A 23,453-nucleotide genomic window follows, 5' to 3' on the forward strand; every position below is an offset into this window, starting at 1 on the left:
CGGGAACTCAACAATGGCTTACCTATCGATCTTCCATAGCTTCCCTACCTGGTCGACAATAACTAGGATGAATAGAACTCCTCCGACGAGCCCCTCATCTCCCATTTTTCATGCTCATGGTAGAACTGATGCAATAATATGGGGAGTGGTAGGAGCTTCAACAACCTTAGCTTCGGGTCAAGTGATCCATCCAACGGGTCAATAGCGAGGCGGCTACCATCTTCACCGAAGATGTCATGATGACCACCACAATATGCGTTGACGTTGACGTAATTGTCGAGCGTTTAAAGGGCCGCTCGACATTTGTATAAGCACCAACGCAAATGTCAAGCGACGTCTATGATGAAGATGGTTATCGCCTCATCACTAACTCGTTGGGTGGATCACTCGCCTCATCACTATCGCTCCCCTCACTCTCGTGTCAGTTTTGACATGGGCATAAAAAAGGGGAGATGAGGGACTCGTCGAAAAAGTTCTGTTTATTGTAGTTATCATCGATCAAGAAGGGAAGCTCTAGAAAGTTGGCAAGCGAGCGGTTATTGAGCTCTCGATGGATGTATCTAAGGACGATAGAAAAATGCGGATTCTAGAATTCGATGTTGGGTACACCATCGTACTCGTCATTGATGTAATTGTCAAACAGCCCTCACTTCTCATCGTTGCTCTCCAGCGATGTCGTCGTCTGTCACCACCAACTGAGAAGTTAAAATTATTGTTTACCCTTTCTTTTCATGTTTTTATTGGTAAATTTGATAACGTTAAGGTAAATGAATTTAGATATTTAACTTTCAAAACCATATAGATGCCAATATAATTTTTAAAAATATAAAATCAAAATACTAAAATAACTAAGTAATAAGATAATATATAATTAGCTCTCGTAGGTGATTCAATTTAAATCAAAACCAAACTGTTTTGAATGATTTTGAATTGAATCAAAATTAAAGCTATATGATTCGGTTCTAGTTTAATAATTTTGAACGGACCAAATATGAAAAAAAAAGAAAAGAATATTTTATAATTTATTGATTAATACTTTAAACTCAAAACTTATTTTTTTTTAATATTGATAGAATAATTTATTGATTTATTTATTATCAATCGAAATAGGATGAAATCGAAATCTAAACTGGAATCGGAACCGCGTGGTTCGGTTCCGAACCCAAATTTGGCAGAACCCGAACCGACGGTCCCGGGACCGTCATCCCCAGAAACGGGGCAGGCGGGTAGGATGGCTGGGAGTGGAAGTCCTTCTCTTCCCTAATTTCCACCATGGCCGCCCGACCGAGGCTTCTCCACCTGAGCTCCTCCTTCTTCTTCTTCACCTGCAAGCGTGGCGCCCGCTCCATTTTCTTCCCTTCCCTGCTCCTCCCCTCTTCTCCTTCCCACCGCCGCCTCCTCTTCTCCTTCCCCATCGCACCATCCCTCACCCCGGACACCCTCTTCCAGGGCTCCGATTCCGTTCCTCCCCCTCCGTGGCGTCCTTCACCGTCGATGGTCCCCCCGTAAGCTTCGACGATTCTTCTTCCGCTTCCTCCCACCACTCGCCCGAATGGGAGCGGTTCCTCGGCAAGTTGAGGGGAAAAGGTTACTTCGAGGTGTCCACTTCGGCGGCTCCCTCAGGAGATGTGGAGGATGAGGGCTCGAGTGTCTCGGCGGGGCACGGTGGCTGGTCCATGGAGGTGAACCATGTCAAGAACGCATGCCTCAAGTTTGCTCGCGGGCGGTTCAACATCTTCAGGTCCTCCCTTTTCTTTTTCCAAGAGTAGTATTCCTTTTTCCTTTTTCTTTTCTTTTCACTGGATGATTGCTTGATATCTTTTCTTGAAAAGGAAAGGTAGGCCAGAAGACACAATCCAATCCATATAATAATCATAAAATTTAAGAGAAACAAAAAGATCAGAAGATTAGCATGTAAGAAAAGTTCAGATAATGGCAGATTAAGAAGCGGGAAGATTTGACCCCCAAGCAGTGTCAAGAATTCAAATCAAGATGATGTGCATCGAGTAGATGCCTTCATCAAAGATGGTGTTCTTGAAAGTGATTCTGTTTCTCAGGAGTGGTATCTTTGAGTTTCTTGGGATGTGAGATAGGGTTGGATTAGTAACTAGTGGTATCTTTGAGTTAAAATGTATTGGTAACCCTGAGGTTTAGCTACTTGTATTCCACCTAATTGAATGCTAGGCGTGCGTGTCAATGAATATCTGCTGTGCATCGCTTTCTTGATCTGAATGTTCGTTTAGCATTACACATACCATCAGGTCATAGTTGTTCATATATTTGTTACATTGTCCTAATTTGTGTGTAATGTTGGTTAAAGATTTGCTGGCACCTTTGTATATTGGTGCTTTATACTTTTAATTACTGATTATGCTCAATTTACTATAAGATCAACTTCATTTTGATGTTCATGTTCTTTTTTTTTCTGCTTCTTATAATATATTGTTTGATCACTTCATTGTGCAACTCTCTTCCTAGAGCAGATATTCGGGCTGTTGTGGAGTGTGGATGCCCTATTGTGTTCCGCAAAGCTGTCAATTCAGCAAAAAGATTGAGAGCATTTCTCCAGGTTGATGAAGGAGACGTAAGTGCATCTACTAATTGCAGTTGCCACACTAATTTACAAATGTAATGAATGATGTTTTCTTGAGTGAAACTTGGAAATTATTGTTGTTGTTGATTCATTGAACCATCGAAGCAATGATGTTTGAGTGTATATATTTTAAGTGATGTGATAATCTAAAAGCTAAATTATGATATAGAACCATTTCCACAGTCCAGTTGGACTACCATGATCTTGATTCAAGTTTCATTCAGTGCTGCAGGTCTGTAGTACCTGCAACCTAAGAGAATCTTGCGGCAAAGCATACATAACACCATATGATGATCGAGGCCATACCTTGGATGTAGTTCGTATTTTATTGAGCTATGCAGTAAATCCAAAGCATCTTTGTGGAGAGGAAATTTCATGTATCAAAGAACATGTTCAAAAATCTGCTAGACATCTATAATTGGAGCTTGTTTAGCTTAGTGATACAGCCATTGATCCATCTGTTCCAAAACCTGCAGTGAAGCCTTTTATTCCAAAAGAACCATCTCAAAAGGTCACTGGTAAGGGTGACAGGGCAGCTAATGTGGAGATGAAGAGAGGTTATTGGTTGTGTCCAAAGTAAGTTTTTGTTGCTTCAATTCTTACAATTTCTATGGCATATTTCATCTTATATTCTGGTTCATTTAAACTAGTTATCGGTTTCATTTAAACTAGCTATTGAAACTTTGGTTCTTTAGGTGTCCCACATGAGTTTAGTTGACAAAATTTCATGGTGTTGGAGATACTCAACGAAGTTGTCTGTGGTGCATTGTCTTCTTTTATGTTTGTTTGTTTCAATGGAAATAACTAGTAATCGTAACAAACAAGATAATTCGACAACAGAAACAGGAAGAATATGGGTGGATAATGTTAAAGGCTTTTCACAAAATGAGAGTTGATAATAATGTAATACAACGAAGATCGTTATCACAAATGAAAATTATGAGTAAGGGTTGTCAGAGAATGGAGGACACCTGAAATTTTGGAAACTGAGCTTCCAGTCAGTTTTTTATTGTTTCCACTCATTTCTGCTAATATTCTGAAAAGGACATGCAGTTGACATTTGCAAATTGGTTAGGAAGATAATTATGTCATCCTAACCTGTTGGTTATTTGAGTTGTCTCAGCTCAACTTGGTCATGACCGTAAAGCGAACCAGACCTCTTTTATTGAAATAGGATGGTTGATTTCCATAGTCTTGTATGCTCAACCAGACCCTGGTAAATGCATGTCCACTTTATGTTCTGTTTCCTAGTCATGTCCTACAATTAGGGGCAAGTACTCCAACAACAATAGTGAGAAAGGATACAAAAGGTTGTTGCTTTACGATTCTAAATGGAACATAAATGCATGTCCGGTTTGTGTTCTGCTTCCTAGTGATGTCATGTTTGGCTATAATCAGGGGCACGTACGACAGCAATAGTGAGAAATGAGACATAAGGATGTTGCTTTACAATTCTAAATGGAAAGCAAACGGTACATGTGCAGTTCCAAATTATAGGGAACAGAACTTTTACCCTTTTTGCTTACAAGTGTTGTGATGGTGGTGATATTGGAAGATTGCAATAACAAATTAGTTATGGAGTATATTTTTGTTAGAAATGTATATACAAGCAATACAAATTTTTTGGTGTATATCTCAGTTGCAACTTTCTCAATTTCACCTGAAATCTTTGCTGTCTAGAGTGCAATGAAGATGGGACCAAAGAGAGTAAATGTAGGTGCTGCTGCTGAAATGTTGTTGGGAGACTGGACTTGTCCACAGTAAATTTCCCTTGCTCAACTTTCCCATAGTTCTACAAGGAATCAGCACCCTGAGAGCCTGAAATTAACTAACAACTCTTGTGTGGCCACAGGTGTGTTTGTGACCTTTGCTCGCAATAGGAAGTGCTTTCGCTGCCAGGAACCACAACCAAAGAGAGTTAAATCCCGGAGAGTGGGAGTGCCCCTCGTAAGTCTCTTATGCCAGGATTGTTCACCTTTTTGTTTCAACTGTCTTCTGACCTGCCTTCCCGACACTGACAATTGTTTTGTCTAGATGCTATTACTCGAACTTAGGAAAAACAAGGCGTGCAAGAAGTGCAACCGTGACCGCCCTGACGATGGGAGCAATTTGTTTGATGACCATTCATGGAGGTCTGGAAAGGTCCACCAAGAACAACACTTTAAAGTTTGGAGATACCGATGATAATAATGATGAAATTGATGACAATGATGATGACATATTGCCTCTATCGAAAGGGCAACTCCGTCTGAGAGGAAGACTAACCCCTGCTAGAAACTGAAGTAATGAATCCATATCATCTTTTTGGTTATGTTCTCCCAAATTATCGTAAAGAGTATAGTCTGTTCGACAATTTCCTTTCCTTTCTGCCTATAATTATTTTGAGTATCAGGTATGGTTTGGCGCTTGGAAGTGTTTTTGACATCCTTCTCAAGTCGAATAGCTCTCCCCCGTATTCCACTGTAAATCTGGACACCGGATGACGGCTTGGCAGATGTATTTCTATTTGTATAAACAAACTGTCATGACAATGATGCAGATAACTGTGTCTGATCAAAGACGGTTGTAGGAAAAGCCCGATCCAACTTTTTCATATATATGGGTCGGCAAAGATGGTTTATGCCTTTTGTTCCACGCAATGAAACTGTGGTGAAGCTTCAAGAATACAGGGCTCAATCTGATCAACCCTATCCTGTATCGGTTAATGGCTGAGGTAATTCTTTCTTCTCCATCTTTTCTTAGTACATGCTACAATTTATGTTTTGTTTTGTTCGAGAATGACTGCTTATTTTATCTTGGAAAAGCGTTCAGGGGGAACACCTCAGGAATTTTTCGTGGAGAAAGGAGGTGGAATGCTTCCTTGAGTGCACATAACATGTTCGACAAAACAGCGAACTCCATAGGGGCCACACAATTTGTCGTCGGAGCTCACCGAGGAGGATGATGAAAAGTATCAAGTATTATTATTATAGGAAGCAATTCTGATAACGCTGCTGGAAGAAGCCATGCAGAAGCTTATCAACTACTACTAACAATCTGCTGATTTATTCATTCGATGACCAGGTTATTCTCATACTTCATTCATGTTGCTCTCCGTCCTTCATGCAGATTGTGATCCAATAGCGATGCTACGCTGCGGTGACCGCGATCTTCATGCCGGACTGGCAGTGGCCGGCGAAGCTGCAGATGAAGTAGTTGGTGCCTCGGGCCAGCGTGATGCGGTCCTTCCCGGAAGTGTAGACCCTGGAGCCCTTGGGAGCCGAGCAGCTATTGTAGCCGGCCGCGCTCACCGCCACCACGTTGTGAACCGACGGGTTGTAGTTGAACACTGCCGCAGATCGGTCAGTACCATTAGTAATAATGCAAAAATAAGTATGCACGCAGCAGGGCAGCCATCACTTACCGAGCACATCGCCGGCTCTGAAGCTCTTCCCCCTGGGCCAGCTGGCGACGTTGAAGGTCCATCCGCTGTTGCCGCCGACGACGTAGGTGGCGGCCTCGGCCACCTCACTGTGGATGAGGAGACACAGCAGGGCCAGCCCCAGAGCCACGACACTGCCCCTTCCCTGAGCCATCACAATCCCCCGCTCAGAAGCCAAGACCGACTCTTCCGAGCAAGTGCAGTGGAGGTGAAGATCTCGTTTGTGAAGCTCCGAGGAGGGGGGGAGGCTTTTTATAGGCGTCGGAGAGAGGGTGGTGGAGGAATGGGCCCCGCCCGGGTTGATCGAAGGCTGGCAACTATCCATTACAAGGCCAAAGATTTGGACCGGGGAGGAGTCGTCGCTTGGAAAGCAGTCGACAGCAGACGATGTCACGAGTTTGGCATATTTCCACGAATGCTTCAATTCTTGGGTGGGTCGGCGATACTACGGAGGAGGGTATCGTCTCTGGTACGTAAAAAGAGTTCGGCCGTCTATGGTAGGCGATTCGCGGGAGACGTTTGTGACGTGTGGTGTTTTGGACAGGGGTCTTATCACTTGGAAAACAACGCTCCCTCGCCGGGAAATATGGAAGCTAGCGGATGAGATACTTCTGGTGTCACGTGGCATAATCATAGGCCAATCCTGAACCTGGTCATCGTGATGCAGTTCCGCCGTACAAGACATCACACGTGCGCTGTAAGTTCCCTTTGTCGTCTTCATCCACATTCTGCATGCCATTTCATACAACATTTTTCCCTTATACGGGGAGGACGTTTCGTTCCTATTCATGTCACAGAACAATAGCATCGCCACCCTCATTTTGCGTCGACAAAACACACGAGCAGAAAAGCAGAGTACAAAGTTTGCACGCCTACAAAGACTCGATTCACAGTGTCTCAGATAGTGGAAAGAAGAGCGAAAGGAAGATTTCTGTTATTTGGGCATTGTCATTGAAGCTCCTTCCTCGCACGTTCAGCCGTCCTACTCGAAAAGTCCTCTTCGGGTCCTCACGGAGATGGCTTTCTTTCCTGCACAACTCACAACCGCTGTGAGACTCTAAACTCATCTTCAGGAGTTGAAAGGTTAGCTAGCTTCAGTTTCATACGTTGCATCGTTACCTTCAGTTCCGGATTTTAATTCCGTCTTCGCCTTGTGCGGTGGATTGCTTCTCTCGTTCCCTCTGCTGTAGGAAGGACCCAAGTAAGCTTCCGGATGCTCGTCAGGTGAGCCGCCTCCTAAGGATGCATGGAGCCGCCCATCTTCTTCCTCGCTCGAATCTGAGCTCCAAGAAGGTGGTCTCCGGAACTGCTTGATGAACTTCTCCTTAAACCTGTCTTCCCCAAGCAAATCGTGCTGTTCTGCTTCTATTTCCTCTTCTGAATCTGAACCATGGATCTGATCACCAGAATTGTCGACGCTGGCTGCTGCCTTGGGTTCCTCCACCTCCTCAAATCTGCTTTGGCCACCGGATTCAGTGTCGGGATCAGAGCCTCTTCCTTGGGACTCCGATCGGCAGAGCTCCACCGCGGCCCTTGCAGCTGCCGCAGCAAAGGCTGCTGCTTCGAAGGCATCCTTCGCTGCACTGGCCACATCTTCATACTTGTGAGGCGTTCTCATCGAAAGGTTCTCATCAAATTTGAGCTGCTCCTGTACGAGATTTACTGGTGGATCTCCCTGAATCATTGCAGATTAGGCATGGCATGTATGACGCGAAGCACGATGAATTCGGATGTATTGGTATACGTACCCCTGCATCCTCAGAAGAAGGATCATAGAAATCAAGATTGATGCCCGTCTCGGCAGCGATCTCCTTCGTCACCCGCTGTCGGATTTCCAGGCTTGGCTGCCTGGTCGACAGCTTCTGAATCATCTGCAGGAGATGATCGCTCTCATTACAGAACATGGAAGACGACAACGCTGCCCTAAACCGAAGCATTACTGTATACCTTGGGATTGACACGGCAATTGTTCCTCAGCTCCACGGCCGCCGACACGAGTTCCTTGCCGTACCTGGAGGAGAAGATGCCTCGGGCCTTATCCAACTCCGGCAATTCCGCGCATCTCGATGCCGCAAAGCTCAGACTCGAGATCGCCTCCCGCAGCTCCTCCGGGCACTCCCTGCATCGAACTCGATGGCTCGGGGTAACAAGAACAGGAGCAGCTGCTGCACTAAAGTAATTAAGGAGACCAGAGATGAGAGCAGTCACTTGTGATCCAAGAGCACAAATCTCTCGATCAGCAGTTGGCAATAGTGCTCCGACATAACGAACACGTCCACCATGTTCTGCTCCTTGATTACATGCTCCACCTGCAACGGCGTCAGTGGTCGCTCGCACGCATACAAGGAAGCAACCAGCACTGGTGCGGTGCCTTGGAGGAGTCGGTACGTACGCGGAGGAGGGCATGGTCGACGTGGCCGAGCTGGAGGAGCTGGGCGACGTCGGTGCGCGCCTGGTTGCACCGGACCTGACGGCGGTTGCGGAGGACGGCCAGGCGGGAGACGGTGAGGCCCAGCAGGGTCTTCAGCTTCGACATCTGCCTCGACTTCCTTCCTAGTAGAGCGTCCAGCTTCCTTCCCATCTCTGCTTCCTTCCTCCCTCACCACAGTCGGATCAAGCCTTCCTGTGTGCTACAAGTGCACATATATGAAGCTGAGATGGGCAAAGGGTGATTGCTTGAAGACCAAGGATGGATTCGACGATGATGATCGAGAAGGGTTTAGGTGAGGGGATCAAAAGTGATCCCTTTCAATGGGTTGGCGAGGTATGGAGTGTGTTATCATCTTGGACCCCAACTCCTGCTGCAATCGCCCTGCGTTGCCTTGTGTAGCAGCCAACTTAGGGATACGTTTAATTGGTTTAAGCTTCGAGTTTATGCACCGAGTGCTGGTTCTTTTGGGAAGGTTGTGTGTGTATGGGAACAAAGAGAAAGAAATAAGGCTTTTGGAGAACGCATTCCGCCGAGTGCAAAAGAACACTGCTGCCTTTTTTCATCCTACAAGTTTGATATTGTTATCATCGCAGCGAAGAGGAAACCCTAAACCACAAGGCACAGCCTTCCAAACTTGCGATAATTGGTTGTTGGGCATTGAGAGTTGGTAAGACCAAACTTTGGTTTAAGACGAGTAGGCAATAACTTTTGGCTATGTTCAATGCTTTATGCTCGGAAGATTTAGCAAAGCATGAAAACAACAAGTAAAAGAGTATATAGTCGCCTCTCTCCCTTGCCATCGTTCTTCTTGGGTGGGCATATAGTAGTTATCTTCTGCCCCATTATGTTGCGAGCCACTGTGCTCATCTTTCGTATTGTTGTGAACTGGTGGTGCTTGCCAACCTTATAGTGGTCGCCTTGCTTCCCATCAAGGGTCCTTCGCCTCAAGGGGTCTGTTACGGTCAGTAACTGTTCAGCCGTGGCCCTGAGGTCGTCGCGGCTTGGTTCGGGTCCGGAAGGTGGTGGTCAAAGGATGGGGAGTCTCCTCGTGCCCACTGAGTCTCCGAAGGCGGTGATCTCCGAAGGTTTCGTACCTGCACCAAGGTCGGGTCGGGGTGCTTGACCCGAACCCTCCGACGATCAAGTTAGCGAAAGATGTGGAGGGGGTTTTGGGAGGAGGAGAAACCTCCAAGTATTGAGTGAGTTGAGAGTGTCTGAGTGAGTTCCCCCCCTTTTGTTTAGGACTTAGGGGTATTTATAGGGGAGGTTAGCATTACCTGACTTGACCGCCTGCTGGAATGAGGTGGTACCTCTGATGGCATCTAACGCGGCCGCTGGGGTCGTGTGGTGGAGTGGTTCGTGGCAGGGTATGGGCGGGGGGCAGGTCCTTGTCCTGCCTTATCGTGGTCAACCCCGCAGGGTCGGAGGTCGTTGTTCAACGGCGGGGGTTGTCAGGGCGGGTCTAGTCAGCATTATTGCTCTTCCAGGGGCTGTCGTCACGGCGTGTCACTCGGCCATTATTTTCCCTATCATATTCCCCCCCGAAAAGGAGCCATGCGTCGGTTGGGGGGAGGGTGCTCGGGGCATGGCTGCGTCTTTTAGTGTCGGGACGGCCTCAGGCGGTCTGGTTTGCTTTACCCTACTGGGGTTTCGGGTGTGCCAACTGTACTGGTGTGTCTTGGGCGTTGTGCGGCTGAGGAGGAAGGCCCTCGGGCATTACGCGACCGAGGAGCAAGGTGCTCGGGCATTACGCGACCGAGGAGCAAGGCACTCGGGCATTACGCGACCGAGGAGCAAGGCGCTCGGGCATTACGCGTCCGAGGAGCAAGGCGCTCGGGCATTACACGACCGAGGAGGAAGGCACTCGGGCATTACGCGACCGAGGAGGAAGGCGCTCGGGCATTACGCGACCGAGGAGGAAGGCGCTCGGGCATTACACGACCGAGGAGGAAGGCGCTCGGGCATTACGCGACCGAAGGCACTCGGGCATTACACGACCGAGGAGGAAGGCGCTCGGGCATTACGCGACCGAGGAGGAAGGCGCTCGGGCATTATGCGACCGAGGAGGAAGGCGCTCGGGCATTATGCGACCGAGGAGGAAGGCACTCGGGCATTACGCGACCGAGGAGGAAGGCGCTCGGGCATTACGCGACCGAGGAGGAAGGCGCTCGGGCATTACGCGACCGAGGAGGAAGGCGCTCGGGCATTACGCAACCGAGGAGGAAGGCCCAGGCGGGCTGCGTCGGCTTTTCTGGGGAAGGTCAAGGGGCCCTTCCCTTTCGGCGCCCGCCGGGTTTCGAGCTTGATATGATTAGGGCTAAGTGAGGTTAAAAGCATTTAAGCCTGTCTCGGTTACCGTCCCCGAGGCATGACGATTGTCTTGGTGCCCGTTCCGCGCCGCAGCCCTTCGCCGTGTCCATAAATGTCAGGCTGCATTTATGGCGGGGTGACGTTTTCCTCCTCTGCAGCGGGCTTCGGGAGAGGAAGGGTCACCGTCTTCTGGCGGGTTGCGGCCTGCCTATAAGTAGCATGAGGTTGGCTGCCGGAGGAACACCTTTCCCTCCGAGTGTGTCGTGCTGCTTCTTTCCTCATCGTCTTGCCCGTGCCGACCGTCCTTCCTTTCCTTATCGAAGGTCAGTAAGAATGGCGTCCTCTTCTCCCCACTCGTCTTCTTCTTCGTCGAAAGCCGGGGGGACGGCTGATTCGTCGGGTCCTACATCGTCGTCGTCGGACGAGAAGGCGACCAGGGCCCTTGAGGCCTTGATGTGGCCCCATGATCATGACTCCACCGTGGACGAGTCAACGCTGAGTCGTCTCCGGGATCGCTATGGTGTCCCGGAGGAGTTTGTCCTTCAAGCCCCTGAGCCTGGCCAACGTGCATACGACCCAATCCCTAGGGGCTTCGCCCTTACATGGCCCGGGACCTGTACTCCCTGCCTTCCGACGCTCTGCTCAGCAAGGCAGCAAAGTCCTTGTTATGGGTAAGTGTCCTTTTGCCCCTGGGTTTGGCTGTTTCTGGAAGGGCTTAATCCTAACTTTGACCTTGTCCTTCCCTCAGGGCAACCACTATCCTGCCGCTTTGATGGACCGCGTTCGAGACGCGGGACAAGTCATCGCCGCCCTGAGCTACCGCAATGTCGAGCTCCGGCGGCAAGCGGACGAGGAGCGCGCCTTGGGCTTGGAGGCCGAGGCGGCGCGGCTGACTTCGGAGCTCCAGGCGTCCACCGAGTGACTCGCGGAGTTGCAGACGCAGCTGAAGGCGTCCGAGGAACGCAACGCGGAGTCGCAGGCTCACCTGAGGGCAGCAATGGTGGAGTCTCGCTCGGCGAGGTCCGACTCCATTGAGCTGCTTCGGCGTCTGGAGGAGGCGCGGGCCGAGGCGTTGGGGGCTACCGAGGCCTTGGAGGTCGAGATCCGCCAACGGCCGGCAAAGGACAAGAAGCTGGTCGAGGACTATAAGGCTTCCTCGGGCTTTCAGTTAGGCCTTGTCTGGACCGGGCGGGTCTCGTACGAGTACGGATATCGGGTTGCCCTTGCCCGCTTCAAGGCACGCAACCCCGGCTCTGAGGTTGTGGAGGATCCCTTTGGCTCATTCCCCGAAGACCTGGGCGTCGATATGCCAGCCGATGTTCCTTTTGATGACAGCCCAGACATCCCCGAGGATTGACCTCCTTTGTATTTTTTTTTTTTTTTTTTGTAACACCCTCGTTTGCCTTCGAATGAATATGATCTATCTTCTTTCTCAATGGTCTATGACCGGCCGAGTCTTATGGAAAGAACTTTTTGAGATTTTGTGCATTCCAGGTCCTCGGCAGGGGCTGGCCTTCCGTTGTGGCGAGCCGGAATGCGCCGGTTCTGATGACTTCGGTCACCCGATAGGGTCCTTCCCAACTGGGGGCTAGCTTGCCTCTTTGTCGAGTCGGGTCGCTGACCTCAGCCCGCCGCAGGACCAGGTCGCCCAATCTGATAGGTCGAGGTCTTACCTTTCAGTTGTAGACCCTCGCGACCGCCCTCTTGTAGGAGAGGGCTCTTACATGTGCGTCTGCACGTTGCTCTTCCAGTAAGTCAAGGGCGGCTCGGAGTCCTTCATCCGAGGTTTCCTCGTTGTAGCCTTTCGTCCTGAGGGTGGCAATGGCTATCTCGGGGGGAAGTACCGCCTCGGTTCCGAATGCGAGGCTGTAGGGAGATTCTCCCGTTGCCGTCTTTGGTGTGGTGCGCAGCGCCCATAGTACACTCGGGAGCTCGTCAGTCCAGGTCGTCCGAGCCGCGGACACTCTTCTCTTGAGCCCGTCCAGGATGGACCGGTTGGTCACTTCCGTTAGCCCGTTCGTTTGGGGGTGAGCGACCGAACTGTACTTCAGTTGGACTCCCTAGCTTGCGCAGAACTCCCGAAATCTCTGACTGGAGAACTGGGGCCCATTATCCGTAATGATGGTTTTGGGCAGGCCGAAACGGGTGATCAAGTTTTTCCAAACGAACTTCTCTACTTGTTGCGCCGTGATTTTTGCCAGTGGTTCGGCCTCGACCCACTTCGTGAAGTAATCCACGCCGACGATGAGGAATCTCCGCTGTCCTGCGGCTAAGGGAAAGGGCCCGAGGATGTCTAGCCCCCATTGCGCAAACGGCCAAGCGCAGTCGATAGGGGCTAGCGGGACTGCCGGGAGCCGAGGTGTGCGGGCGTGCTCTTGGCATGAGATACACCGCTGCACGTGTGTTCTTGCATCCCGGCGCATAGTTGGCCAGTAGTAGCCTTGGCGGAGTATTTTATGCGCTAAGGTCCGCCCACCGATGTGTTCTCCGCAAGCCCCCTCATGTATCTCTGCCAGGACGGCTTGTGCCTCGTCAGGGTCCAAGCATCGCAGGAGGGGGTACGAGAAGGACCGCTTGTAGAGCCGCCCGCCCGCCTCGGTATACCACGCGTGCGTGCGAAGCAGGCGCCGGGCTGTTGCTTTGTCGGGCGGAAGAATTCCGTCCCATTTGTAGCGCAGCAGTTCTTGTACCCAGGAGGACGTGCTGCCGGTAGCCGCGGTCGCGATTTCAAAGGCACGGTCGGGTAGCTCCTCGACCTCCGGCCCGGCTTTGGGGGCAGGTTTCGAGGCCAGCTTAGCCAGCGCGTCAGCGCGCTCGTTCTCCGCCCTCGGGACATTAGATAATGTAAAATGATGGAACTTCGTGGTTAAGTTCCTCACCTGTGCACGGTATCTTGCCATGGTTGGGTCGCGAGCCTCATATCCTCCACTGAGTTGCTCGGCCACCAGCTGGGAATCTGTGTGGACATGGAGGGAGTCCACCTGCATCTCGAGGGCCAACCTGAGTCCCGCCAGGAGTGCTTCGTACTCCGCTTCGTTATTAGTGGCGCGGAACCCGAAGCGGAGGGAACGCTCGAATGATCGCCCGTCGGGGGCTCGGAGCACCAACCCTGCGCCTGCACCCTTTGAGTTGGCCGATCCGTCGACGTGCAGGACCCAGGCCTCGGGAGGTCGTCCGAGGCTCCCGCTCTCGTCTTAGGTTAATTCCGCGATGAAGTCGGCGACGGACTGGGCTTTGATGGCCGTCCGGGGCACGTACTGGATGTCATGTTCGCCGAGCTCTACTGCCCATTTGAGAAGCCGTCCTGCCACATCAAATTTAGACAGGACCAACCGAAGTGGTTGGTCCGTAACTACCTCCACGGGGTGAGCTTGGAAGTAGGGGCGCAATTTCCTGGCAGACAGCACAAGAGCGAGCGCCAGCTTCTCGATCGGGGGGTATCGCTCCTCCGGGCCGTTGAGGACGTGGCTCGTGTAGTAGACCGAGAGTTGGCCGTTGGAGCTTTCTTTAACCAGGACGGAGCTTACTGCGCGCGCGGAGGCGGCCAGGTAGATACTCAGTTTTTCGCCGGGAGAGACCGAGGTGAGCCGAGGGAGGTTGGCCAGGTGTTGCTTTACTTGCTGGAGGGCTTCCTCGCATTCTGTCGTCCATTGGAAGCCTTTCGGGTTCTGCAGTGCCTTGAAGAAGGGGAAACAGCGATCCCCCGACCGGGCAAGGAACCGGGACATGGCGACGAGTTTCCCGTTGAGGCGCTGTAGGTCTTTGGTAGTCCGGGGCGATTGTATGTTGATGATTGCCTGGAGCTTCTCCGGGTCGGCGTTGATCCCTCTTTCGTGCACGATGAACCCGAGGAATTTTCCTGATGTGACGCCGAAGGCGCATTTCGCGGGGTTGAGCCGCATGCCGACCTGGCGGAGTGTAGCGAAGGCTTCGGCTAAATCAGTCAGGTGTGTCCCGGCTTCTTGGCTCTTTACGATCATGTCGTCGATGTACACCTCCATGTTTCGACCGATCTGGCGGGCGAATATCTTGTTCGCTGCCCTTTGGTATGTTGCGCCGACATTTTTTAGTCCGAAGGGCATGACCTTGTAGAAGTAGACCCCCTGATCGGTGATGAAGGCCGTGTGTTCTTGATCTTCAGGTGCCATCCCGATCTGGTTATAACCCGAGAAGGCGTCCATAAATGACAGGCGGGCGTAGCCTGCCGTAGCGTCAACCAGCTGGTCGACTCTTGGTAGGGGATAGCAGTCCTTCGGACATGCTTTGTTAAGGCTTGTGTAGTCAACGCACATCCTCCAGCTTCCATTTGCTTTTTTTGACAAGAACTACATTGGACAGCCATTGCGGGTATCCGACTTCTTTTATGAAGTCCGCCTTCAAGAGGCGAGTTACTTCCTCCCGTATGGCCATCTGCCGTTCTGGGGCTTGTCGCCTCAGCTTTTGTTTTACCGGACGCGCATCGGAGGAGATACTGAGGCGATGTAGGGCGATTTCTGGGTCGACGCCCGTCATGTCAGAGGGGGACCAAGCGAAGACATCATCGTTTTCTTGTAGGAGGCCGACAAGTTGTTCTCGTTCATGCTTGGGCAGCTCTGACCCGACCCTAATTGCCCGCTCTGGGCGTCCTTCTTGCAGCGACACGGCGACCGTGGTACCCTTCGGCTCGACATGGGGGGCCGACCTCTGTATTTCTCGGGGGTCTGTCAACGGTGGTTCGACTCTGGGCTTCTTAAGTAGCGAGACGGCGGTCAAGTAGCAGCGCCGGGATTCTCGAGGGCTTCCCGCAGTTTTGCCAGTTCCTGCTAAGGTCGGGAACTTCACAGTCTGATAGTAGGTCGAGACGACAGCTCTAACTTTGTTGAGTGTCGGCCGGCCGAGGATGGCGTTGTAAGCGGCGGGGAGGTCGATGACCAAGAAAGTGGTCATCGTCGTCTTCGACTTTGGCGGAACTCCCAGGGTCAGGGGCAAAGTAACCGCCCCCAACGGCGAGACTGAGTCACCGGTGAAGCCGGTGAGTGCCGAGGACACCTGCTTCATGCTATCTCTAGGTAGGCCGAGCCTCCGGTAGGCGTCGAGGTATAGTATGTCGGCCGAGCTTCCGGTGTCGACCATGATCCTTTGTACCTGCGCGTTAGCGATCCTGGCCGATATCACGAGTGCATCATCGTGTTCGGCCAGTTCATACGCCCTGGCCGGGAAGGTGACACTGGGTCCGGGCGCGTGTCTGGGAGCCTCAGCTAAGGTGGCTCGGGCGTATGCCTTCTTGCGGGCAATAGAGTCTCCACCGGATGCGGGGCCGCCTGATATCACGTCGATACGTCGCTCGACGGGCCCTTCCGGGCGGGGAGAAGATTCTTTGTTCGGGTGGAGATACTGACCGAGGTGCCCCCTGCGGATGAGTTCCTCGATCTGTCTTTTCAACTCCCGGCACTGTTCAGTGTCGTGTCCACATTGCCGGTGGAAGCGGCAGTATTTCGATTGATCTGCCAGCGCCCGGGGGTCACTCATCGGGTAGGGTTCTTTGAGCAAACCTTTTCCCCTTATATGGAGGAATATGTCCGTTTGAGATGAATTCAAAGCTGGTAGGGGGGGCCTCGGAGCTGTTGGGTCAGATCTGTCCGACCTGCGCCGAGATGTTGGCGGCTGTTGCTGTCGAGGCGGCTCCGATTTGGTCCCCCTGTGTCCCCTGGGTCTCCTGGCCATCCACGTCTCTGCCGCGACGAATTGGCTCGCCCGTTGAAGCATCTCTGGTACAGTCGTGGGGGGTCGCTCTACCAGGGACCAGAAGAACCTGGAGGGCCGTAAGCCTATCATGAATGCCTGCATCAATAGGGAGGGATGAGCGTCCGAGAGCCCTCGGATCTGCGTCGTGAAACGGTCCAAGAAGTGGGAAAGGGACTCATCTTCCCCTTGGTTGAGTCCGAGGAGTAGCGCCGCGGATGGCTTCGGGCGGGCGTAGGCGAGGAAGTTGAGTTCAAAGTCCCGGGCGAGCTGGTCGAAGGAAGAGATGGTTCCTGCCTTGATGCTACCGTACCATGCGCGGGCCGGCCCCCTTAGAGTTGTTGGAAAAGCCCTGCACATCAAGGCGTCAGAGGTTCCGTACAGTGCCATTTGGGCGCGAAACGCGGCTACGTGATCCGCGGGGTCAGTGGCGCCGTTGTAGACGTCCAAGGACGGAAGCCGAAAGTGTGGCGGGATGGCCTGATCTTGTATTTCGGGCGCGAACGGGGACCCTTGGTACCCCTCGGTTCCGGGCTCCCCTTTCGACCTGCGAACTTCTTGTTGTACCTCATTCAAACGCTGATTGAAAAGATGCAGCTGCGCCTGCAAGGTGTGGGTTGAGTTCGCGGGCGGCCACTCGGGCTCGGGGCGGCTCGACGTGCCCACGGTCTCCCGGTCGCCGAGCCAGGTCGCTTGGTTTCGGGGCGACGGAGGAGGCCCGGGGGGCGGAGCGTGCTCCCGAGGGGCGGGCTCCCGTTGATGCAAGGGCTGGTCCGTTTGCGGGGGCACCGGCTGGGGGATGAGCAGGACGATGGCTTGCACCACGCCCGCCAGTGCCCTCACTTGGTGGGCAAGGTCGTGGAAGGCCTCGGGGGAAACTGACGGGGGGACGACAGTGACGTCGGGCGGCGACAAGCCCGGGTCATTGAACAGGCGCCAGTATTGCTCCGAAGTCGCAGCGAGACGTCCCCCTTGGGGCTCCTCCCGCGGGGGATGATCTCCCGGGGATCCGATCGGGTGTCCTCGCAGCTGAGGAATCGCCGAGGCGGGTTTGTTGACCAGTCGACATTCCGGGCCCTCCTTCTAGCGTCAAAATGTTACGGTCAGTAACTGTTCAGCCGTGGCCCTGAGGTCGTCGCGGCTTGGTTCGGGTCCGGAAGGTGGTGGTCAAAGGATGGGGAGTCTCCTCGTGCCCATTGAGTCTCCGAAGGCGGTGATCTCCGAAGGTTTCGTACCTGCACCAAGGTCGGGTCGGGGTGCTTGACCCGACCCCTCCGACGATCAAGTTAGCGAAAGATGTGGAGGGGGTTTTGGGAGGAGGAGAAACCTCCAAGTATTGAGTGAGTTGAGAGTGTCTGAGTGAGTTCCCCCCCTTTTGTTTAGGACTTAGGGGTATTTATAGGGGAGGTTAGCATTACCTGACTTGACCGCCTGCTGGAATGAGGTGGTACCTCTGATGGCGTCTGACGCGGCCGCTGGGGTCGTGTGGTGGAGTGGTTCGTGGCAGGGTATGGGCGGGGGGCAGGTCCTTGTCCTGCCTTGTCGTGGTCAACCCCGCGGGGTCGGAGGTCGTTGTTCAACGGCGGGGGTTGTCAGGGCGGGTCTAGTCAGCGTTATTGCTCTTCCAGGGGCTATCGTCACGGCGTGTCACCCGGCCATTATTTTCCCTATTAGGGTCCATAAGGGTGGTGATGCCAGAGGGAGTAGTCGGCGTCTATCGCTGGTCACGACGTGTGATTTCTTTTAACCACAGAAAGCCCGTAGGATGGCGAGTTAGGTGAAGTTGGAGTGCAGCGTTGCAAAAGAGTGCGAGACTTCACCCTCCGTTGCGAGTGACGACTTGGCTGCTGCTCCTCTTTGTCTTCTTCACTCCCTCATACGATGTGACTGGGTTCGATGACGTTCTCCGATTCACTCGCTCATCATTCATTATCAACTGATACAACCCGGACGACAAGTTAGTGGTGTCTTGCAGAGTACGTCAGGAATTATTGCTGAAGTCCATCGAACTTGTCGTGATGAAGAGTAAAGGGCCAATGCAGCAACCTAGAAATTCTTAGACAACGTGATCTGTTCATTGATCTGACTTTCTACCACCTAATCAGTGAAGGACTAAAAGTGTTTGTTGCCTCGTCTCACCATTCCAGACCTTTAGGCTGCTAGGAAAACATCTGATATATGTTTTGATATTTTCTATCATGAGCAAACCAGTTAGGTTTGATGTATCGATGAAACCCGATAATTTTATTAAACACTCGAAAGAGAGAGAGATATAAGATTCAAACTCATGACATGGTATGATACTACGAAAGAAGATTATGAGAAAATCGAAAGAAGAATTCGAAAAGATAGACGGAGATGAAAAAAGAATTTTGTATGTATGTATGTTTGTTTTGTTGTTCTCTAACTCATTTTACAGGATAAAAAATAATCAAATGGTAAATAAGATCAATTTCATAAATTCTCTTCTAAGGTAAGACTTAGGAAATATCAAATCTCCTCTTAATTGCTTTAGAAGAACTCTGGCATTTGATATTTTAGAGAACAAGATTAGATTGGCCGGGATGGAACCCAATCCTCAAGTCCATCTCCTCTTTCATGTCATAATCCAGCTTGTATCTTTGCATCAGGACCTGCAATTTAGCTTTCAGTTCCAGTCTCGAGTCATTGTTCTAAATCATCTCATGTAAAGAATTCTATGCATAACCAGCAGACATGTAAGCGTAAGACCAGCCACTTGTCTCTAAAGCATTTGCCCCGATCACATTCTGCCACAGTGTCTTGGTTCCTTCTACGGCGAACACAAGATCTAAACTATCTGCTTGCTTTGCTTCTTCTACAGTGATTGCACGAGTCCAAGGACCATGGCAGAGGCTTGTCCGAGGCCCTGCCACCAAGCATGAGAGCCAAAGTCAGGAAGAAGCTGACAAACTCCACTTTCGGAGCTTAAATGCGACGGCGATGCCACCGCTTGACATCACACCAAATGTGTGTGTGGGTGGACGAGCCCGAATCATCGCCCAATAATTTCTCGAGATTTGTGATCCATTTCTTCTCGACAGAGACTCGGGTGTGTCCTGCGACATGTCATATGTTCACCAATTAGTTTACTGGATGTGCATGTGAAGTGCATATGATATACTGCAGAATTTGTCACAGCCAGCGTGCTAAATCTCTTCTTGTCAGAGACAGAGACAGAGACAGAGAGACAGAGCGAAGCATTTCTTAAAACAAGAAAAGAAAACGCATTGCTTTCAGAAACAACAGAGCTATTTTTATATGGTGATTGATAAGATGAACAACAAAAACCTATTCCAACTTTAAATCGGCATCACTAAGGATTAAGAAACATGAATCGAAGCTAGAAGAAATGGTACCCATCAAATGCTGAACGAAAGAGGGGGGTGAGAGTACCTTCTCACTGTGAGGCCGGGCTCTCTGTTGCGGTCTTCTCACCGTAGCGGTGACCCTAAACCGACGACGCGCGGCATCGAGAGGGAAAGCCGCTACTGAGTTATACTCACGTGCTTCGCACGTGATCTTCATTGGCTAGTGGCCTCCCCCTTCCGCGTCTTGCCTCTTTCGGGGGCAAGGCATCCTTCCACGAAAACCCTCGGGGGTTCCTTCCGCTGGTCTTCGATCGAATTGGATCGAGAAGAGGACGAATCGAATCTGATCGAGATGGAAATGGAGATCCCGTCGAGCTATCGGTACATGGAACGGAGCTACAGCGACGGAGGCGACTCTTCCGGCGCCTTCAGCGACTGCAACAGCGACCGCTCCGGCGAGTTCCCCTCCTACGGATCACCCAGCTCGTCGTCTTATTCCTCCGGGGGCGGTGGCCTCCAGCGACTTCTCGTCGCTTGTTCCGCTGAATACTCCGACGAGGTGGTGCGGGGGCTCATCTCCGACCTTGAGTCGCCCTCCGCCCCCGTCGAGTCCCAGCGCCGCGCCGCCATGGAGCTTCGCCTCCTCGCGAAGCACAATCCGGAGAACCGGCTGCGCATGGCCGCCGCCGGCGCGGTCGGCCCCCTCGTCGCGCTGCTCTACCACTCGGACCCTCAGCTGCAGGAGCACGGCGTCACCGCCATACTGAACATCTCCCTCTGCGACGAGAACAAGACCCTGATCGCCGCCGCCGGCGCCATCCGCCCCCTCGTCCACGCCCTCCGCACCGGCACCCCCGCCGCCCGCGAGAACGCCGCCTGCGCCCTCCTTCGCCTCGCCCAGCTCGACGACCTCCGCGCCGCCATCGGTCGCTCCGGCGCCATCCCGCCACTGGTTACCCTCCTCGAGACCGGCGGCCCCCGCGGGAAAAAGGACGCCGCTACCGCCCTCTTCACCCTTCTCGCCTCCCGCGACAACAAGATCCGGGCAGTCGAGGCCGGCATCGTAAGGCCGCTGCTGGACCTGATGGCCGATCCCGAGTCGGGCATGGTGGACAAGGCGGCCTACGTGCTGCACGCGGTGGTGGAGGTGCCGGAGGGCCGGGCCGCGGCGGTGGAGGAGTACGGCATCCCGGTGCTGGTGGAGATGGTGGAGACGGGCACGGCGCGGCAGAAGGAGATCGCCGTCCGATCCCTCCTCGAGATCTGCCGGGAGAGCGCCGCCTACCGCAAGATGGTTGTCCAGGAAGGCGCCATCCCCCCTCTCGTCGCCCTCTCCCAGTCCGTCACCAAGAAGGCCAAGGAGAAGGTAACCTCACCGCCCCCTTTCGCTCTTGTGCTCCCGCTTCCACCTCCAACGCCGGCGTGTCTCGCCGACGTCAGCCCCGCCCATTCTTTATTCAAATATTGTATATCTATTCCCCTAAGAATTGGAATAATAACTAAAAGAAATCCAAACAAAGCAGGCGGAGGCGTTGATCGAGTTGTTGCGCCAACGACGGACGGCCGGCAACTCACACCACTAGTCGATACGTGGCGAGATCACGAGGCCTGTCGTGGACCCCATGTAAGTGTGTGGCTGCAAGTGAGTGTACATTTCTTAAAGCGATTTTTAAAAAAAGGGCTTTTTGTTTTGTTGCGTGTGCAATAAATTTTTCTTAATTTTAGTTTTTTTTCTTGTGTAGCATCCCCAAGTTTGAAAATCTCGGCAGAATATCCTTTGATTTGATTGTCTAAAATGATCATTTTGGTCTTATAACTTTGAAAAAATTTTATCGTACTTAGTCGCTCAGTTCGTCAGCTCTCGTTCGCTCATCGATACTTGCCGTGATCAATTGTAAGAGAGGAGAGGAGAGTGGTTAGTGAAGCTAGCTCACTTGCGGAGACACAATGAGGGGAGGAGAAGATAAGGGATGATCGATATTGTCAGCCTATGTGCGAAGACATAAGCGATCAAGGGAGAAGAGTGAGGCAATCGATAACGAACGAACGAGGATTGATATGTGAGATTATCAAGTGTAAAGCGGATGAGGGATGGTCGATGAAAAACAATGATCGATAAGAATAACATGATCATCTTGAAAAAATTTAATCTTGTTTGTATTTTATGTTTATTTTGGTGATGATAAAAAATTAGTAAACATTATTAAAAAATAATAATAAATGGGGAAGTGGGGGATTGATAATTTATGGCGGCCGCTGCCATTACCACAGTAATGATGTGCACATAGCCGACACCAAGTGTATATCTTATTGACTATGGAATCTGTGTCATGTGAGGCGACATGGTGGGCTCTTCCTTGTCCGCCCAGGAGGCAGAAGAGACGTCATTTTGTGTGGTTCCGCAGACGGAGGATATGCGCATGCATGCATGCATGCGTGCGCGTGCCCATTTTTCAATCCAAGTATCACATAAACATCATTTTTTTTCTCATCAGCCGGCGCGGCGCTCTTTGTTTATGGATTTCGTGAGAACTGCATCGGGTTGAGGATCGATTCACGGCGCTCTTTGTTTTTGGATGGCTACGATCCATTGTCCTCGCCAGCCGCCAACGTTGTGGTTTACTGAGGGATTAAATTCGTGTGCGGCGTCGTATGGAATTAGAGAATACATATAGCGGGCATTTAATGTGAGAAATGTGATTGGAGGATAGGATTCGATAAGTCCGTCTAGTGAATGAGCTCTGTAAAAGCTAATTAAGATAAACAAACAATGAGTATGTTGTTAACAGTAAATAAATTCTTACATTTTACATTTATTTCTGAAGCGTCTGTTTTTTTCCTAATTAAACAAGATAGTGTTTGAAACTAATAAACCAAAAGGTTAAAAAAGAAAGATAAATTTAAGCTAAATTAATTAACATAGAAGAAAAATTAGTATTTAAGTATATAAAAACCTTAAAACATCAAAGTGAGGCTAAATTGAACAGCCCAGTGCACAAATTCAGCAAAGATTGAAAGGGTATGATTAAAATTAGAAAAACTAAAATTAAAATTACGCTAATTCCAGTAAATATTTAACTAAGATTAATGATTGAATTTTCAATTACATTAATTTAAATAAAAAATAAATTTATAGCCTAACTTTCGAATTAAAAAAAAAGTAATTTAATTAATATAAAAATTAAAAAAAAATTATGGCCCATGCAGGTCTCGAACCTGCGACCTTCGCGTTATTAGCACGACGCTCTAACCAACTGAGCTAATAGGCCAATACATCATTATTATTATCAACTTAATAAGAAGCATATTACTTCCCATTTTCATACCTACAGAGAAAACACGTAAAAGACAAGCCCTATAGAAATAAACTAAAGCATCAAAATCTGATCATCCTTCTTTATGTAATGAATTTATATAGTCTCATAGATCTATAAAGATTTTGTTCAGCAGCAGCAGAACAGGTTATAGATCTACCGATCAGAAGCACTGATATGAAATCTTTGCTCTCAGTTCTTCATTCTTTGGAGTTCGTCTTCTATCGGCTTCATCAGAAAAGATCTTGCATTTTTCTACTTCGTAGCCACTTTGTCCATCTGCCTCCATTTTCTGACCATATCTTCCACTGTATCTTTCCCTGACCCTCATGTT

The 23,453-nt window shown here is 50.9% G+C and overlaps 4 protein-coding genes and 1 non-coding gene across 6 annotated transcripts; 2 read left to right on the forward strand and 3 right to left on the reverse strand.

Moving 5' to 3' along the window:
• The first annotated feature begins 1,186 nt into the window (after positions 1-1,186).
• Positions 1,187-8,893, forward strand: LOC103988282 (uncharacterized). The gene is made up of 14 exons (XM_065154889.1): positions 1,187-1,741; positions 2,484-2,584; positions 2,826-2,970; positions 3,070-3,169; positions 4,274-4,353; positions 4,446-4,540; positions 4,628-4,875; positions 4,986-5,306; positions 5,398-6,483; positions 6,559-6,711; positions 6,812-7,097; positions 7,205-7,307; positions 7,422-7,617; positions 7,704-8,893. The coding sequence occupies exons 1-5, from the start codon at positions 1,690-1,692 to the stop codon at positions 4,281-4,283; spliced, it is 408 nt and encodes a 135-aa protein (XP_065010961.1). The 5' UTR covers positions 1,187-1,689; the 3' UTR covers positions 4,284-4,353; positions 4,446-4,540; positions 4,628-4,875; positions 4,986-5,306; positions 5,398-6,483; positions 6,559-6,711; positions 6,812-7,097; positions 7,205-7,307; positions 7,422-7,617; positions 7,704-8,893.
• On the reverse strand, positions 5,535-6,339 carry LOC103987231 (basic blue protein-like). Its single transcript, XM_009405471.3, has 2 exons — positions 5,997-6,339; positions 5,535-5,921 (listed from the first exon to the last, which is right to left on the reverse strand). Exons 1-2 carry the CDS (start codon positions 6,337-6,339, stop codon positions 5,722-5,724), a joined length of 543 nt encoding a protein of 180 aa, XP_009403746.2. The 3' UTR covers positions 5,535-5,721.
• LOC135582405 (uncharacterized) lies at positions 6,806-8,595 on the reverse strand. Its single transcript, XM_065154888.1, has 6 exons — positions 8,407-8,595; positions 8,223-8,323; positions 7,962-8,133; positions 7,763-7,885; positions 7,134-7,689; positions 6,806-7,043 (listed from the first exon to the last, which is right to left on the reverse strand). Exons 1-6 carry the CDS (start codon positions 8,593-8,595, stop codon positions 6,997-6,999), a joined length of 1,188 nt encoding a protein of 395 aa, XP_065010960.1. The 3' UTR covers positions 6,806-6,996.
• A 10,999-nt stretch (positions 8,894-19,892) lies between the features above and the next one.
• On the forward strand, positions 19,893-21,738 carry LOC135641644 (U-box domain-containing protein 4-like). Of its 2 annotated transcripts, XM_065157178.1 has the most exons (3): positions 19,893-21,171; positions 21,329-21,429; positions 21,548-21,738. In XM_065157178.1, exons 1-2 carry the CDS (start codon positions 20,158-20,160, stop codon positions 21,386-21,388), a joined length of 1,074 nt encoding a protein of 357 aa, XP_065013250.1. In that variant the 5' UTR covers positions 19,893-20,157; the 3' UTR covers positions 21,389-21,429; positions 21,548-21,738. The 2 variants fall into 2 exon arrangements, with proteins under 2 accessions (XP_065013250.1, XP_065013248.1); XM_065157176.1 differs by lacking the exon at positions 21,548-21,738 and having other exon boundaries at positions 21,329-21,532.
• A 1,262-nt stretch (positions 21,739-23,000) lies between these two features.
• Positions 23,001-23,074, reverse strand: TRNAI-AAU (transfer RNA isoleucine (anticodon AAU)). The gene has a single exon. It is a non-coding gene; the product is annotated as a tRNA-Ile (tRNA).
• Between the last annotated feature and the right edge of the window lie 379 nt (positions 23,075-23,453).

This window comes from Musa acuminata, chromosome BXJ3-6, assembly GCF_036884655.1.
Source record: "Musa acuminata AAA Group cultivar baxijiao chromosome BXJ3-6, Cavendish_Baxijiao_AAA, whole genome shotgun sequence".
In the NCBI taxonomy this organism is placed as follows: Eukaryota; Viridiplantae; Streptophyta; class Magnoliopsida; order Zingiberales; family Musaceae; genus Musa; species Musa acuminata.